This window comes from Macaca nemestrina, chromosome 20, assembly GCF_043159975.1.
Source record: "Macaca nemestrina isolate mMacNem1 chromosome 20, mMacNem.hap1, whole genome shotgun sequence".
NCBI lineage: Eukaryota > Metazoa > Chordata > Mammalia > Primates > Cercopithecidae > Macaca > Macaca nemestrina.
The window spans coordinates 9,804,445-9,822,114 of NC_092144.1; the positions used below are offsets into that span (position 1 = coordinate 9,804,445).

Consider the following 17,670-nt stretch of genomic DNA (forward strand, 5'->3'; position numbering starts at 1 on the left):
AGCACTTTGGGAGGTGGAGAAAAGTGGATCACCTGAGGTCAGGAGTTCAAGACCAGCCTGGCCAACATGGGAAACCTCATCTCTACTAAAAATACCAAAATTGGCCGGGCGCGGTGGCTCAAGCCTGTAATCCCAGCACTTTGGGAGGCCGAGACGGGCGGATCACGAGGTCAGGAGATCGAGACCATCCTGGCTAACACAGCGAAACCCCGTCTCTACTAAAAAATACAAAAAACTAGTCGGGCGAGGTGGCGGGCGCCTGTAGTCCCAACTACTTGGGAGGCTGAGGCAGGAGAATGGCGTAAACCCGGGAGGCGGAGCTTGCAGTGAGCTGAGATCCGGCCACTGCACTCCAGCCCGGGCGGCAGAGACTCCGTCTCAAAAAAAAAAAGAAAAAAAAAAAAAAAAAGCCAAAATTTAGCCGGGCATGATGGCGGTCACCTGTAGTCCCAGCTACTCGGGAGGCTGAGGCAGGAGAATGGCGTGAACCTGGGAGGCGGGGCTTGCAGTGAGCCGAGATCGTGCCACTGCACTCCAGCCTGGGTGACAGAGTGAGACTCCGTCTCGAAACGTAAACAAAAACAAAAACAAAAACAAAAAACTTAGCTGGGTGTGGTAGCACATGCCTGTAATCCCAGCTACTCAGGAAGGCAGGAAAATTGCTTGAACCCGGGAGGTGGAGGTTGCAGTGAGCCAAGATTGCGCCAGTGCACTCCAGCCTGGGCGACAAAGGGAGACTCCATCTGAAAACAAAAAAAGACTCCATCTCAAAAAAAAAAAAAAAAAGTTGAGGTCTGGTGTGGTGGCTCACCACCATGTAATCCTAGAGCTTTGAGACACCAAGATGGATGCATTGCTTGAGCTCAGGATTTTGAGATCAGCCTGGACAACATGGCAAAACCCAGTCTCTACAAAAAGTATCAAAAAAAAACAATTAGACTGGTGTGGTGATGCAGGCCTGTGGTCCCAGCTACTGGGGAGGTTGAGGCCAGAGGATCACTTCAGCCCAAGAGGTGGAGGTTGCAGTGAGCTGAGATTGAGCCACTGCACTCCAGCCTGGGTGACAGAACCAGACCCTGTCCAAAAAAATAAAACTGTTAAATAGTTGAATCCAGCTACCTCTGCGCTGTCTCATGCTAGCGGCTGTCCACAGGAGACCAGATCCCCAGCTAACCCACCTTTCTGAAAGAGGGCTCCAAGAATCACGGGCTCCAGCAGAGGAAACAGGAGTTTATTACCAGATGGTGGAAATGGTGGGCCTCAAGTTTGGAAGCTGGGGGTTCAAGGGCCGGATTAGTGACCCTACACATCGTGGGTCCTTCAAAATCATGGTCAGGTTCACGGCCATGGAAGAAAAGTAAGTTCACAAAGGTGGGGTCTCCAGACAGGAGTAAGGCACAGGGTGTAGGTGAGGTTGACGTCTCCCTCTTGGTTTCATCCTGGGGCAGGAAGCAGAAGGCCCCGTCTGCAGCCACTGCCTGGTTCAATCTTCCCAGGCAGGGCTGCCATTGTGCCTCAGCACACACTGAACACGGAAGGGGCCTGGCCTTGGTACTTCTCATGGACTGTCTTCAGGATGGGTATGAGGTTCTCGAAGGTTGGGCGGAAGGACGCCTCTGTCTCCCAGCAGTTCTTCATGAGATGATAGACCTAGAAGGAAAAACCAGGGCTGGTGGGGGCTGCCCTCTCCACAGCAGGATGGTGAGGTCAGGGAAAGACAAAGGAAGTCTCACCTCACAGGGACATTTGTCAGGTCGTGGCAGCCTCTCCCCTCGTTCCAGCAACTCGGTGAGTCTCAGAACTGTCATCTGACCCTGGGTGATGCCTATGAGCTCAAGGAATTTCTGCAGGAGAAACAAGGCAAGCTCTTTTCAAGAGGCAATGAAAGCCGGGCGCAGTGGCTTATGCCTGTAATCCCAGCACTTTGGGAGGCTGAGGCGGGTGGATCACCTGAAGTCAGGAGTTCGAGACCAGCCTGGCCAACATGGTGAAACCCCATCTCTACTAAAAATACAAAAATTAGCTGGGCGTGGTGGCGGGCGCCTATAATCCCAGCTACTTGGGAGGCTGAAGCAGGAGGATCGCTTGAACCTGGGAGGTGGATGTTGCAGTGAGCTGATATTGTGCCATTGCACTCCAGCCTGGGCTACAAGTGCGAAACTCCGTCACAGAAAAAAGAAAAAAGAAATCACTCTGCAACTTCGTGAAATTGACTGCATGGGTTCCAATCCCACCTCTTACGCTTCTCAGCTGTGTGACTTTGAATTTGAGTTCACTTCTCTGGGCCTCAGTTTTCTCATCCATAAAATAGGGTAATAACATCTGCCACCAGGGATTACTGTGAACGTTAAACTAATATTCATAGAGTAAGCCTGAGTCAGGTGTTTGCTGTTATTATTAAGCCTCCAGCAGGTTGTTCTTATCATCCAGAATTTTTTTTTTGAGACAGTCTCTCGCTCTTTCACCCAGGCTGGAGTGCAATGGCATGATCTTGACTCACTGCAACCTCCGCCTCCTGGGTTCAAGCATTTCTCCCTGCCTCAGCCTCCTGAGTAGCAGGGATTACAGGCACCTGCCACCACGCCCGGCTAATTTTTGTACTTTTAGTAGAGACGGGGTTTCGCCATGTTGGCCAGGCTGGTCTTGAACTCCTGACCTCAGGTGATCCACCCACCTCAGCCTCCCAAAGTGTTGGGATTACAGGCGTGAGCCACTGCTCCCGGCTTTTTTTTTTTTTTTTTTTTTTTCAGAAACACGGTCTTGGGAGGCTGAGGCACGAGAATCGCTTGGGCAACAAATATGAAACTCCATTAAAGTTTCACATTTAATGGAGGTGGAGGGAGGTGGAGGTTGCAGTAAGCAGAGATCACGCCCCTGCTCTCCAGCCTGGGCGACAGAGCAAGACTGTCTTTAAAAAAAAAAAAAAAAAAGGCCCGGCGCGGTGGCTCACACCTGTAATCCCAGCACTTTGGGAGGCCAAGGCGGGCGGATCAAAAGGTCAGTAAATCGAGACCATCCTGACTAACACGGTAAAGTCCCGTCTCCACTTAAAATACAAAAAAATAATTAGCCGGCCGTGGTGGCAGGCGCCTGTAGTCCCAGCTACTTGGGAGGCTGAGGCAGGAGAATGGCGTGAACCCGGGAGGCGGAGCTTGCAGTGAGCCCAGATCGCGCCACTGCACTCCAGCCTGGGCGACAGAGCAAGACTCCGTCTAAAAAAAGAAAAAGAAAAAAAAGAAGATGCGAGGTCTCACTACATTGCCCAGGCTGTTCTCGAACTCCTGGGTTCAAGCAGTGCTCTCGCCCCCGAGCTCCCAGTGTTGGGATTACAGGAGTGAGCCACCGCGCTAGCCTTTTTATTCTCACAAAAGCACTTTGGAATAAGCCCCTAACACACCCTTGGCTCCTCCCCCAAAGTCAGGGCTGGCCAATCCCTGTGGCCCATGACTACGCATTGATAGACCTGGGAGTGCACACAGGAACCAAGCTGGACCAATCAGACCAAGTCCTGAGAATTAAGCAGAAAAAAGGACCACTAGGACCCTGAGCCAGAGGTATGGATTCCCTGAGGGCTAGGGGGCACTATTACCACCACACAGAGAGAAACCTTGCCTGACAGATGATACCACAAAGAACAGTAGATCCGAGAGATGGAAAACAGGATTCCTGATGAGATCCGAGGGTCCAGGATGAAGTCCCTGGCTCCCCCATCCATGAAGTTTGCAAATAGCAGAATAAATTGTTCCTATTTTGCCTGCCTCCGTTTGAGGGTTTCTGTCACAATTTGTGGCTCCCTGCACTGTAGGTGGGCCATTTTACAGATCAGTACTGTGAGCTCTTGTGGGTGAGTACTGGCGAGAGTGAGGAGCTGGGATGTGAACGCATGCTTTTCAATTTTTTTTTCTTTTTTTAATGGAGTTTCACATTTGTTGCCCAGGCTGGAGTGCCGTGGTGCGGTCTCGGCTCACTGCAACCTCTGCCTCCCGGATTCAAGTTATTCTTCTGCCTCAGCCTTCCCAGTAGCTGGGATTACAGGCGCCCGCCACCACGCCCAGCTAATTTTTGTATTTTTAGTAAAGACGGGCTTTCACCATATTGGCCAGGCTGGTCTCGAACTACTTACCTCAAGTGATCCGCCCTCTTCGGCCTCCCAACGGGCTGTGATTACAGGCGTGAGCAACCACGCTTGGCAGGGTTTTTTTGTTTTGTTTTGTTTTTGTTTTGTTTTTTTTTTAACACTTGCCATGGACTTGCATGTCTTTTTTTTTTTTTTTTTTTTTTTGAGATGGAGTCTCCCTCTTGTCACCCAGGCTGGAGTGCGGTGGCACGATCTTGGGCTCACTGTAACCTCCGTCTCCGGGTTCAAGCGATTCTCCTGCCTCAGCCTCTCAAGTAGCAGGGATTACAGGCACACACCACCATGCCTAGCTAATTTTTTTTTTTTTTTTTTTTTTTTTTTTTGTATTTTTAGTAGAGACGGGGTTTCACCAAGATGGCCAAGCTGGTTTTGAACTCCTGACCTCAAGTGATCCACCCGTCTCGGCCTCTCAAAGTGCTAGATTACAGATGTGAGCCACCGCGCCCGGCCTAACTACATGGTTTTCTAATTGCTCTAGCAAACTCCTGGTGGGGCTGCGGGCCTGGCTCTCACCGTGGGGGGGCTCTGGCTGGAGTCACAGTGCGTCAGCAGCTCATACAGGGTCACCCCGAAGGACCAGACATCGGACGCATAGTAGAACTTATACTCTTTCAGGCACTCTGGGGCATACCTAGGGGAAGGGGGTCACTCAGGCCTCGGGGGGCTGCACTGAGGGTTTGGGGATCAGACCAGGCTGAAGCCCTCACCTGAGACTGAAGGACCCTCTGGGCTCAGTTGGGACCCACCCTAAAGAGCGCAGCCTGAGCGGGGTGAGGCGTTCATTGGCTAGGCCGGGTTAACCCTGCTCACCAGGCCAAGCCGCACTCTATACACAGCCCCTTGCCTCCATAGGCCCCACCCCCGCACGCACTTCACCGAGACCATGCTGTCATGAGACTCAGCATCCGTCTACTCCACCCTGCCTGTTTCAAGTGACCCCAGCACCCCCTCAGACTGCACCCCGCCTGATCACCAGAACACGGGGCTGTCCCCATCCTCGCGCACGCGGTAGTACTCGTGGCCTTCGGGCACGGCCTTAGCTAGGCCAAAGTCCCCGATCTTGACCAGCTTGTCGTTGTCCAGCAGCACGTTGCGCGCGGCTAGGTCTCGGTGGATGTAGTGCCGCGCGTGCAGATAGGCCATGCCCTGGGGGCGGGGCAGGGCTCGTCAGTTTCAACAGGGCGGGGTTCGGCCGGGGGCGACCGCAGGACCTGAGCAGCCAGCAAGGCTGGGAGACAGTCAGGTCAGGCCTGTGGCTACCCGGCCGCTGGAGAGGGCCGGATGGCAAGTGGCACCAAGCAAAAGGAGGTTAAGCCAGAGAGCAGGGACGGGTCTAGACTAGCAACGCTGGGCAGGAGGGCGAGTTGGGAGGGGCCAAGCCTGCAGTGCGTAGTCGCTTGGAGGAGGGGGTGTGGCCAAGCAAGCCGACCAATTCGGAGGTCAGCGCAAGGACAAGAGGGCCTGGGCAAATAAGCAGGGGCGGAGCGTGAGAGCAGACTGCATCGGACAGCTGAGGCCAGCCCAAGCTGAAGAGGAAGGGGCAAGCTCCGGAAGCAGGGGCGGGGCCGACCCACCTCGCAGATCTGCTGGGCGAAGAGCAGCAGCTGGGCCAGCCCGACGCTGTGCCGGGGCAGGTAGTCTCGGAGGCTGCCCAGGGGCACGTACTCCATGACCAGCTGCAGCGACTTCTCGCCTGCCGCGGAGAGGAGCGGCCCCCGTGGGGGGCGATAAAGGGCGGGCCGGGGATCGCCTACCCTGAGCCCAGCAGAGCCCCTCCAATGTCGGGAGGGAAGGCCAAGACCCGCGCACAGAACCCCATTCTCACTTGAGGGAGCTGCTGGTGGCTCCCGTCCATCCTGGCCCCAGCAGGTAGCACCCCCCAGATAGGAAGGAGGCAGCCTGACCACGCTCACCCAGCTGCCAAGAATCGCGTCCTGCAGCCTGGGGTTGAGTCTCTAATTGGCTAGGCCAGACTGGCCCCGCCCACAAGGGCACACCCACGCTCTAATCACGCCCCCTCGAGTATCGAGGGATTGCCGGGTCCCGCCCACCTTGGTCCTCGCAGCAGCCCTTGTACTTGACGATGTGCTCGTGATAGAGCGTGCGCAGAATCTCAATCTCCTGCTTCCAGCCCGAGCGGTGCTGGGGGCCGCAGTCTGCCTTAAGGGCTTTCACCGCCACCATCTCGCCAGTGCCGTCGTTGGTCGGATCGTAGCAGTACAAACTGACCTTGCCGAAGTGACCCTGGTCGGGAGCGCACCAGGGTCAGCTCCATCTCCCCAATCCCTGCACCACTCCCCAACCCCCGATTTCCCAGGCCACTCCTCCAGGCAGATGCTTTCGGAATACCCCAGGCCCAGCCCACTCCGCGCTATTAAGACTCCCTGGCACCTAGACCTCCCTCAAAGCAGAGGGTCTCACCCACATCTCCTGAGAATCACCTTAGGCAGGTATTTATCCTCAACCCCCAAACTCCTCCCCGACCAGGTGGGCCTTTTAGCAGCCCGGGCCCCACCCTCACCTCGCCCAGATCTCGGATCTTTTTCAAATAGCGCTTGTGGAAAACCGTAGGGTCTGACGCCGATGAGTCCGGGTTCACAATCAAGACATCAGCAAGATCTGGAAGAGCTGCGGTGGGTAAAGGCCTGACCCCGATCCTTTCCCCAGCAGGCACACACTTGGGAGTCACAAAGCCAGCCACAGCTACCCCAGGATCTGATCCCAGAGGTAAGAAAACTTTTTCCTGCAACAGCTGAATCCACTTACTGTCCAAAATGATGCAGAGTTGGCTGCATCAACACTGACACCTGTTTGGGAGGCCGAGGCGGGAGGATCACTTGAGCCCAGGAGTTCAAGACCAGCCTGGACAACATGGTGAAACCCCATCTCCACAAAAAAGTTAAAAAAAAAAAAAAATTAGCCAGGTGTGGCGGCACGTGCCTGTGGTCCCAGCTACTCAGAAGGCTGAGGTAGGAGGATTGTTTGAGCCCAGGAGTTTTGAGGCTGCAGTGAATCTGGGCCACAGAGAGAGACTGTCTCTTAAAAAAAAAAAAAAGAAAGAAAGAAAAAGAAAAAACAGAAAAACCTGACATCTGGAAGTTCTGAGATTGGATAGAAGGCACAGATATTTCATAGAGAAAAAAGAAAAACTGGTCAGGTGTGGTGGCTCACACCTGTAATCCCAGCACTTTGGGAGGCTGAGGCAGGAGGATCCCTAGAGCTCAGGAGTTCCAGGCTGCAGTGAGCCATGATCGTGTCTGTGAATAGCCACCACACTTCTGCCTGGACAACACAGCAAGACCTAGTCTTTAAAACAAAAAAAGAGAAAGAAAAATGTGATATGACCAGTTGAAAATGGCATATTAGGCCGGGCATGGTGGCTCATGCCTGTAATCCCAGCACTTTGGGAGGCTGAGGAGGGTGGATCACCTGAGGTCAGGAGTTTGAGACCAGCCTAGCCAACATAGTGAAACCCCGTCTCTACTAAAAATACAAAAATTAGCTGGACATGGTGGCGGACGCCTGTAATCCCAGCTACTCGGGAGGCTGAGGCAAGAGAAGTGCTCAACCCGGGAGGCAGAAGTTGCAGTGGACCAAGATCACGCCATTGCACTCCAGCCTGGGCAACAAGAGCAAAACTCCATCTAAAAAAAAAAAAAAGAAAGAAAGAAAGAAAAAGAAAATAGGCCAGGCACAGTGGCTCACACCTGTAATCCCAGCACTTTGGGAGGCCGAGGCGGGTGGATCACGAGGTCAAGAGATCGAGACCATCCTGGCCAATATGGTGAATTCTCATCTCTACTAAAAATACAAAAACTAGCCGGGCGTGGTGGCGGGCGCCTGTAGTCCCAGCTACTCGAGAGGCTGAGGCAGGAGAATTACTTGAACCCAGGAGGCGGAGGTTGCAGTGACCCAAGATTACACCACTGCACTCCACCCTGGCAACAGAGTGAGACTCTGTTTCAAAACAAAAAAAAAAAGAAATAAAATAACATATTAATTTTTTTAAGAAAACAATACAAAAATTTTTTTAAAAGAAAAAAAAAAACTGCAATGGTCTAAATCTCTAATCCAAAGAAGTTGTGTCTCTGCCCAGACAAAACATTAAGGAGGCCAGGCACAGTGGCTCATGCCTGTAATCCCAGCAGTTTGGGAGGCTGAGGCGGATAGATCATTTGAGGTCTAGAGTTTGAGACCAGCCTGGCCAACATGGCAAAACCCCACCTGTACTAAAAATACAAAAATTAGCCAGGCAAAGTGGCACGTGCTTGTAATCCTAGCTACTTGGGAGGCTGAGGTGGGAGGATTGCTTGAACCCAGGAGGTGGAGGTTGCAGTGAGCCAAGATCGCGTCACTGTGCTCCAGGCTGGGTGACAGAGCAAGATTCCATCGCAAAATAAATAAATAAATAAATTAATTAATTAATAATAAATAAAGGAGAGCTCAGGGCAGCCAGGCAGGGCATGCTTATAAACGCCACTGCAAGAAATTGGCACACACCCTGAACCACTGTACAGACACCTCTCGTGCGCTGTAGGCACACAGCAGGGATCCCAGCCCCATCCCACTTCCCCAGGGTCCCAGCACTGGGATGGAGCTCACTGTGGGGCTGCAGCCGGGTGAGGTCACGCAGGATGGTGCGGAATGAAGGCCTCTGGGTTGGCTCATAGGTCAGACACTGGCTGGTGAGTGTGGCCAGCTCTGGGCAGGAGGGCTCGGGCAGCCGGTGCTGCCTCTGGTAGAAATGCTCCTTCTGTTGGGGAAGGGACTCAGAGGAGTCAACATCCTCCCCTCGCCCCCACCCCTTCCCCAAGAGGCAGAGTCAAGCCCCCACAGTGGACCGCCAGGTGCCCACTCTTATCAGTCCCATTATACAGATGAGGCAACTGAGGCTCCACAAAGTGGGAGGACGTGCTCACAGCCGCAGAGCCAAGCCTGGGACCCAGGTCCAGTGATTATGCAGAGCTGGAGTGTCACAGTCAGCCTCCAGCCCGGAGGTCCCCTCCCGCCCCTCCTATAGACCACAGCTCCTCAATACACTGAAGCCTCAGCCTTTGCACAGGCCATGCACTCTGCCTAGGCTGCCCTTCTTAGCCGGACTTGTTGGCATAATTCTACACTTAGATAAAACCTTTTCTGAGACCAGGCACTATGGCTCATGCCTGTAATCCCAGCACTTCGGGAGGCCAAGGCGGGCAGATCACCTGAGGTCAGGAGTTCAAGACCAGCCTGACCAATATGCTGAAACCCTGTCTCTACAAAAAACACAAAAATTAGCCAGGTGTGGTGGCATGTGTCTATAATCCCCTCTACTCGGGAGGCTGAGACAGAATCACTTGAACCTGGAAGGCGAAGGTTGCAGTGAGCCGAAATCATGCCATTGCATTCCAGCCTGGGCAACAAGGCGAAACTTCGTCTTAAAAAAAAAAAACCGTCACTCACAAACCTCCTCTGGGAAGCCTTGTCTGACTCCGCTGCTGAGTGAGGCACATCCTCCACCCCTCTTCCCCACTCCGCAGCCTGGGCCTCTCCCATCACTGCCCTGGTCACTCTGCCTAAAACTGAAATCAAGTCTCTTACTTGCCTTGTGTGTACCAGGCACAAGTGACTTCCACAAGGACCTAAAAAGGCTAGGACTACATTGAGCCCCAACGAGTGGACCACCTGCTGGTGGCCCAGACAGACTTGAAGTCACGAGACCAGAGGGGAGGCAGCTTTGAGCTCTGATTCTGTCCTCTGGATTCCTTGGAGAGGTCCCCATCGTGGGGAGGGCCCAAGGGTCTCCTAGACATACCTCGGAGGAGCTGCGGCTCTGCAGCGGGGCGTCTCCATCAAAGCAGATCTCCAGGAGGGTGGCACCAAACCCCCACTTGTCCATGGCAATGCTTAGGCTGTTGGGCCCACCTGGGAGGCATTCGGGGGCCATCCAGGGGATCCGCTCCACCCGCTCTGGGAGGCCAAGGTCAGAGGTCACCAAGGGTGAAAGGAGCAAGGGAAGCCCCCGACTGTGCCCAGGTCCCCTCGGGTACTCACCCTCCCTGGAGAGGGCGCCGAGGCCCACGCCGGGATCACTCAGCTTGATGAAGGGGCTCGTGCCCTCTGCCAGCCCCAGCCGAGCCAGCAGGATGTTCCGGCCACACACATTACCATGTACCAGGTTCTTGTTCTCCTGAGGTGGGCAGGAGAGGGGGTGTGGCCACTCAGGAGGGGCACAGATGCCAACCCCAAACCTGGACCCCATAGGGACAGTCAATGTGAAAAGGACAACTGTGACCATCACTGGGTTTCTTTTTTTGTTTTGTTTTTTGAGGGGGTTATTTTTTTTCTTTTGTTTTTTTGCGACAGGGGCTCATTCTGTCTCTCAGGCTGGAGTATAGTGGCACGAACATAGCTCACTGCAGCCTCAAACTCCAGGGCTCAAGTCTTCCAAGTAGCTAGAATTACAGGTGCACACCACGACGGCTGGCTCATTCTTAAATTTTTGGTAGAGATGGGGTCTAGCTATGCTGCTGTCCAGGCTGGGGTACAGTGGTGTGATCATAGCTTACTATGGCCTCAAATTCCTGAGCCCAGGTGATCCTCCCACCTCAGCTTCCTGAGTCCCTGGGCCTACAGGTGCAAGTTACCACATTGGATAATTTTTTTTTTTTTTTTTTTTTGAGACAGAGTCTCACTCTGTCACCCAGGCTGAAGTGCAGTGGCACGATCTCGGCTCACTGCAACCTCTGTCTCCCAGGTTCAAGCGATTCTACTTCCTCGGCCTCCCAAGTAGCTGGGATTATAGGAGTGCACCACCACGACCGGCTAATTTTTGTATTTTTAGTAGAGATGGGGTTTCACCATATTGGTCAGGCTGGTCTTGAACTCCTGACCTCGTGATTTGCCTGCCTCGGCCTCCCAAAGTGCTGGGATTATAGGCATGAGCCACCGCACCCGGCCTCACATTGGCTAATTTTTTTTTGTATTTTTAGCAGAGGCAAGGTTTCACCATATTGGCCAGGCTGGTCTCAAACTCCTAACCCCAGGTGATCCACCTGCCTTGGCCTCCCAAACTGCTGGGATTACAGGTGTGAGCCACCACGCCTGGCTATTTGTTTATTTTTTAAAGACGGGGCCAGCTGGGCGTGGTGGCTCACGCCTAGAATCCCAGCACTTTGGGAGGCTGAGGCGGGTGGATCACGAGGTCAGAAGTTCGAGACCAGCCTGACCAACATGGTGAAACCCCATCTCTACTAAAAATATAAAAATTAGCTGGGCATGGTGGCAGGCACCTGTAATCCCAGCTACTCCGGAGGCTGAGGTGGGAGAATCATTTGAACTCGGGAGGCAAAGGTTGCAGTAAGCCGAGATCATGCCATTGAACTCTAGCCTGGGCGACAGGGTGTAACTCCATCTAAAAAAAAAAAAAGAGACGGGGTCTCGCCCTGTTGCCCAGGCGGGTCTCGATCTCCTGGGCTCCTGGCCCTCCCTGACTGACACAGGCCACACACCAGGTAGCTGAGGGCGCTGGCTAGCTGCTGGGCCACCACCATCTTCCAAGCCATGGGCACATGGCCCCGCTCCCTCCGCAGCCACACGTCCAGGGGTCCGTGCTCCACGTACTCTGTCACCATGATATCTGCAAAGACACAGCTGCTCTGGGGTGACCTGCCTGCTTCTGCCCTCTGGATGGCAGGGAATTGGAGGAGAGGGCAGGGAGGGACTTGGCATGTGGCTGGGGAGGTGTCAGGGCAGAAGTGTGGGTGGAGTTTGGTCAGGGTTGAAAGTGAGTTTGGGGAGAGAAGAAATGCGGAATGCAGCAAAGGCAGTGGTGGATGAGGGCATTGGGGTCCAGGTGGTGTGGGGCATGGAGGAAGTTGAAGTTCAAGAGAGAAAGGTGGGCCGGGCATAGTGGATCACGCCTGTAATCCCAGCACTTTGAGAGGCTGAGGCGGGTGGATCACCTGAGGTCAGGAGTTTGAGGGCAGCCTGCCCAACATGATGAAACCCCATCGCTACTAAAAAAAAAAAAAAACACAGCCGACATGGTGGCTCACGCCTGTAATCCCGGCATTTTGGGAGGCTGAAGCGGGCAGATCTCAGGAGTTCGAGACCAGCCTGGCCAATATGTCGAAACCCCATCTCTACTAAAGATACAGAAAATTACGGTGAAACCCTGTCTCTACTAAAAATACAAAAAAATTAGCTGGGCGTGGTGGTGGGTGCCTGTAGTTCCAGCTACTCAGGAGGCTGAGGCAGGAGAATGGTATGAATCTGGGAGGTGGAGCTTGCAGTGAGCCGAAATCGTGCCACTGCACTCCAGCCTGGGTGACAGAGTGAGATTCCGTCTCAAAAAAACAAAACAAAACAAAACAAAAAAAACTTGGGAAGCTGAGGCGGGAAGATCCCTTGAGCCCAGGAGTTTGAGACTAGCCTAGGCAATATACTGAGGCCCCCATCTCTACAAAAAATTTTTAAAAATCAGCTGGGTGTCCCACCTCCTCCACGGCACACGCCTGTGATCCCAGGTGCTCAAGAATCTGAGGCAGGAGGATCGCTTGAGTCCAGGAGGTTGAAGCTTCAGTGAGCCATGATGGCACCACTGCATTGCAGCCTGGGCAACAGAGGGAGACCCTGTCTCACAAAAAAGGAGATAAAGGTGAGCCTACAAAGTAAGCAACTAGGGATGGGGGGGATGGGCCTGGATAAGCAGACGCTGGGGGCTTGAGGTTGGGGTTTAAGTGATGTTGGGGTACCAGGGTAGTCAGGGGGCTGTGGGTCAGGGCGTCAGCCAGGGTCCAGGGGAAAGTGGGGAAGATGCACACACACAGGGGGTTGAGGGATGGGCGGGTCTAGGGTTGCTCTGTACAAGGGCTTTACTTTTTATTTATTTATTTATTTTTTTGAGACAGAGTCTCACCCTGTCGCCCAGGCTGGTGTGTAGTGGTACAATCATGGCTCACTGCAGCCTTGAACTCCTGGGCTCAAGTGATCCTCCCATTTCAGCCTCCCAAGTAGCTAGGACTACAGGTACATGTCACCATGCCTGGTCCTAATTTAAAAAATTTTTTTTTTTTTTTTTTTTTTGAGACGGAGTCTCGCTCTGTGGCCCAGGCTGGAGTGCAGTGGCGCGATCTCATCTCACTGCAAGCTCCGCCTCCTAGGTTCCCCCCATTCTCCTGCCTCAGCCTCCTGAGTAGCTGGGACTACAGGTGCCCGCCACCATGCCTGGCTAATTTTTTGTATTTTTAGTAGAGACAGGGTTTCACCGTGTTAGCCAGGATGGTCTCGATCTCCTGACCTCGTGATCCGCCCACCTCGGCCTCCCAGAGTGCTGGGATTACAGGCGTGAGCCACTGCACCCGACCAATGTTTAAATTTTTTGTAAAGATAGGGTCTGGCCATGTTACCCAGGCTGGTCTTGAACCCCTGGGTTTAAGCGATCCTCCCACCTCAGCCTCCTAAAGTGCTGGGATAGGTGTGAGCCACCACACGTAGCCTATACAAAGAGTTTTGAGCTACCTGCAGAGGAAAGGAAGAGGTGGGGTTAGGCAGGGTTGGATGTGCAAGGGCTGAGGTCTAGGAGGTCAGGACACATCAGCGCTGGAGTCTGCCTGAGGCCATAGTGCTGATGGGGCCAGGGGCAGATGGGTGCTGGATTGTAGAGGTTGTTTGGGAGGTAGATGGAAATGGGGATGTAGTTGGGAATCAGGGTGGGGGCTGAGACTGAGCGCAGGTGAGGGTCGAGGTGTTGGGATGTAAGTTATAGGCTGGAATATCGTCAGGAGTTGGGGTCTAGGTTGAAGGTCAAGGTATAGCCCAGGATCAGAGTACAGGTGAGAGTCGAGAAATAGGGATAGGTTGGGGGTGTAGGTCGAGGGTTGGGGTACAGATCAGGGAGTGGGTATAAGACAGGGGTGGGCTGCCAAAGGGGGATGGGTATGGCGGGACCCACTCACTTTCAGGGCCGCGCACACAGACGCCGTGCACGAAGGCCAGGTGCACGTGGGAGACCTGGCTCATGAGGCTGGCTGTCTCATAGAAGGCCTGTGGGGGCCGGGCAGGTCAGGTGGCTGCAAAGCCCACCCCTCCCATCCCACCCCCTCCAGACACACCCCTCCCATCCCACCTCCTCCAGACACACCCCTCCCATCCCACCCCCTCCACAGACACACCCCTCCCATCCCACCTCCTCCAGACACACCCCTCCCATCCCACCTCCTCCACAGACACACCCCTCCCATCCCACCTCCTCCAGACACACCCCTCCCATCCCACCTCCTCCACAGACACACCCCTCCCATCCCACCTCCTCCAGACACACACCTCCCATCCCACCTCCTCCAGACACACCCCTCCCATCCCACCTCCTCCAGACACACCCCTCCCATCCCACCTCCTCCAGACACACCCCTCCCATCCCACCTCCTCCAGACACACCCCTCCCATCCCACCTCCTCCAGACACACCCCTCCCATCCCACCTCCTCCAGACACACCCTTCCCATCCCAACTCCTCCAGACACACCCCTCCCATCCCACCTCCTCCAGACACACCCCTCCCATCCTGCCTCCTCCAGACCCCCCAGGCCTGGCCCTGCCACTCACCAGGGCGATGTCATGGTGACTCGGGTCCAGCACTTTGAGCACCACTCGTAGCTCCTGCCCACGGTCCCTTCCAGGCACGAGGGGGTCCTCGTCGTCCATCTTGCCCTCCTCAGGGTCCCCACTGCCCTCCACTCGCAGGCGGCCCTCGTACACGTTGGTCCTTGTGCCCTGGCCCAAGTGGGACAGCTGCGGAACCATGTGGCACAGAACACTGCCGTGGTGAGAGTTCGCAGCTGATCTCCCAAGGCCCCCAGCACCCACATCCCCAGGGGCCCTGCCCTTGCCCCGGGCCCCTTCCCTGCTCCCACCTGGGTGATCTCCTTCTGGTCAACCCGGTGGAAGCTGAGCTGGCTGAGGTTGAGTGTCCTGCTGCTGGCCCGAGCCCCCCGCATGATGATGAGGTTGGAGGTTTCTGGAGGCAGGTGTGAAGTCATGGAGGGTGGGCCTGCGGGGAGAGATACCACATCCCACCCAGAGGTCCCCCCATCGTCGTACCTCCTGGTTGGGGCAGGCAACGGCGACGCAGAGAGAAGCAGTCGTCCCCGGCCCTCAGCAAGCAGCCCTGCAAGGCGGCCCCAAGTTCCCGAACGCTGGGGAAGGACCGGCCCCAGCCCTCCAGCACAAAGGCCCCGGCTTGCTGCTCAATGGGGAACTTCCGGAGCCGCAAGCTCTGTGTGCCGTCTGGTGCCTGGCGGGAGGTGGCAGAGATGGGAGCGGTGAGCAAGGGACCAGGCAGGGAGCGTGTCCAGCCCCAGCCCCAGCCCCCAGCCCTGGGCACACCTGGCTACGCTGGGCCACTGTGAGGATCAGGCGGTAGGGGTGGCTGGTGCTCCACTGAATGAGGTACAGGCCGTCCTCGGGCCGCAGCTTGGCCTGCACAAACGGCTCCCTGGAAAGGGGTCCAGGGGGACTATCAGGCCACCTGGGCCACTGCTAGACCCATACCCGGGAACAATGACACTCATTACCTGCTTAGAGGTCACACACACAGCTAGGACAAGTGTGAGACACAGCCACTCTTGTGAGGACACTAACTCTGGACACACACAGCCCCTTACATGGAGACACAGCGCAGCAGGAGGCACACACCTGCTTTTTTGTTTGTTTTTTTGAGACAGAGTTTTGCTCGTCACCCAGGCTGGAGTGCAATGGCGCGATCTCAGTTCATTGCAACCTCCACCCACCTGGGTTCAAGCAATTCTCTTGCCTCAGCCTCCCCAGTAGCTGGGATTACAGGTGCCTGCCACCATGCCCAGCTAATTTTTATGGTTTTTTTTTTTTTTTTTTTTTGAGACGGAGTCTCGCTCTGTCGTCCAGGCTGGAGTGCAGTGGCCGGATCTCAGCTCACTGCAAGCTCCGCCTCCTGGGTTTATGCCATTCTCCTGCCTCAGCCTCCTAAGTAGCTGGGACTACAGGCGCCCGCCACCTCGCCCGGCTAGTTTTTTGTATATTTTTAGTAGAGATGGGGTTTCACCGGGTTAGCCAGGATGGTCTCGATCTCCTGACTTCGTGATCCGCCCGTCTCGGCCTCCCAACGTGCAGGGATTACAGGCTTGAGCCACCACGCCCGGCCAATTTTTATGTTTTTAGTAGAGAGGGGGGCCGGGCACAGTGGCTTACGCTTGTAATCCCAGCACTTTGGGAGGCCGAGGTGGGTGGATCACGAGGTCAGGAGATCGAAACCATCCTGGCTAACACGGTGAAACTCCATCTCTACTAAAAATACAAAAAATTAGCCAGGCGTGGTGGCAGGCGCCTGTAGTCCCAGCTACTCGGGAGGCTGAGGCAGGAGAATGGCATGAACCCGGAAGGCGGAGCTTGCAGTGAGCCAAGATTGCGCCACTGCACTCCAGCCTGGGCGACAGAGCGAGACTCCGCCTCAAAAAAAAAACAGAAACAAAAACAAAAAACAGAGAGGGGGTTTCACCATGTTAGCCAGCCTGGTCTCAAACTCCTGACCTCAGGTGATCTGCCAGCCTCAGCCTCCCAAAGTGCTGGGATTACAGGCATGAGCCACTGTGCCTGGCTACCTGCTCTCTTTTTTTTTTTTTTTTGAGATGGGGTCTTGCTCTGTTGCCCAGGCTGGAGTGCAGCAGCATGATCTCGGCTCACTTCAGCCTGAACCTCCCAGGCTCAATCGATTCTCCCACTTCAGCCTCCTGAAGAGCCAGGATTACAGGTGCGCCCGGCTAATTTTTGTATTTTCAGCAGTTACAAGACCTTGCTACGTTGCCCAGGCTGCTCTTGAACTCCTGGGCTCAAGTGATTTTCCCACCTCGGCCTCCTAAAGTGCTGGGATTACAGGCGTGAGCCACCACAGCCAGCCTACTCCTGCTCTTGTACTTGATGCCAGACGGGCCCTGACAAGGTGACACACACTCCAAGACAGGAAACAGCCATCACGAGCCAGATGGGCGCACACCCAGCCACGGCCACCGCCACTCACAAGGGTGACACACGATAGATGGCTAATCACACAAGCAAAGGACAACAATCCCAGACACACCTAATCACCCAGTGTGACAAGGCAACACAGGGGCCGGGGCAACCCAGACACAGAGGTGACACAAACATGCACTATAAAGTGTCATGGCTACACAGGCCCAGACACCTACATGTGCAGTGGCTGACACACGTGGTCCCTAACACCTGTCTGTACAGGGGGCAGCACACATATAGCATTTTTTTTTTTTTTTTTTTGAGATGGAGTCTCGTTCTGTCACCTAGGCTGGAGTGCAGTGGCCAGATCTCAGCTCACTGCAAGCTCCGCCTCCCGGGTTCACGCCATTTTCCTGCCTCAGCCTCCCGAGTAGCTGGGACTACAGGTGCCCGCCACCTCGCCCGGCTAGTTTTTTGTACTTTTTAGTAGAGACGGGGTTTCACCATGTTAGCCAGGATGGTCTCGATCTCCTGACCTCGTGATCTGCCCGTCTCAGTCTCCCAAAG

At 54.8% G+C, this 17,670-nt stretch overlaps 1 protein-coding gene across 12 annotated transcripts in view; it reads right to left on the bottom strand.

Annotated features, from left to right (window-relative positions):
• Positions 1-1,210: 1,210 nt before the first annotated feature.
• LOC105475871 (tyrosine kinase 2) overlaps positions 1,211-17,670 on the bottom strand; it is a 33,566-nt gene continuing 17,106 nt past the window's right edge. For 5 of the 12 annotated variants that reach the window (XM_011731538.3, XM_011731486.3, XM_011731751.2 and 2 more), the window contains exons 10-25: positions 15,505-15,613; positions 15,220-15,412; positions 15,033-15,136; positions 14,725-14,910; positions 14,077-14,164; positions 11,629-11,756; positions 10,172-10,307; positions 9,933-10,087; positions 8,741-8,891; positions 6,660-6,766; positions 6,190-6,382; positions 5,713-5,831; positions 5,112-5,284; positions 4,652-4,769; positions 1,734-1,844; positions 1,211-1,650 (exon numbers count right to left, since the gene is read on the bottom strand). In XM_011731538.3, the coding sequence (XP_011729840.2) occupies positions 1,516-1,650; positions 1,734-1,844; positions 4,652-4,769; positions 5,112-5,284; positions 5,713-5,831; positions 6,190-6,382; positions 6,660-6,766; positions 8,741-8,891; positions 9,933-10,087; positions 10,172-10,307; positions 11,629-11,756; positions 14,077-14,164; positions 14,725-14,910; positions 15,033-15,136; positions 15,220-15,412; positions 15,505-15,613 (2,206 nt within the window). In that variant the 3' untranslated portion in view covers positions 1,211-1,515. Of the gene's footprint in view, positions 1,651-1,733; positions 1,845-4,651; positions 4,770-5,111; positions 5,367-5,712; positions 5,832-6,189; positions 6,383-6,659; positions 6,767-8,740; positions 8,892-9,932; positions 10,088-10,171; positions 10,308-11,628; positions 11,757-14,076; positions 14,165-14,724; positions 14,911-15,032; positions 15,137-15,219; positions 15,413-15,504; positions 15,614-17,670 lie in introns of those variants that run through there. The other 7 variants (XM_071087351.1, XM_011731802.2, XM_011731687.2 and 4 more) reach the window with 5 other exon arrangements.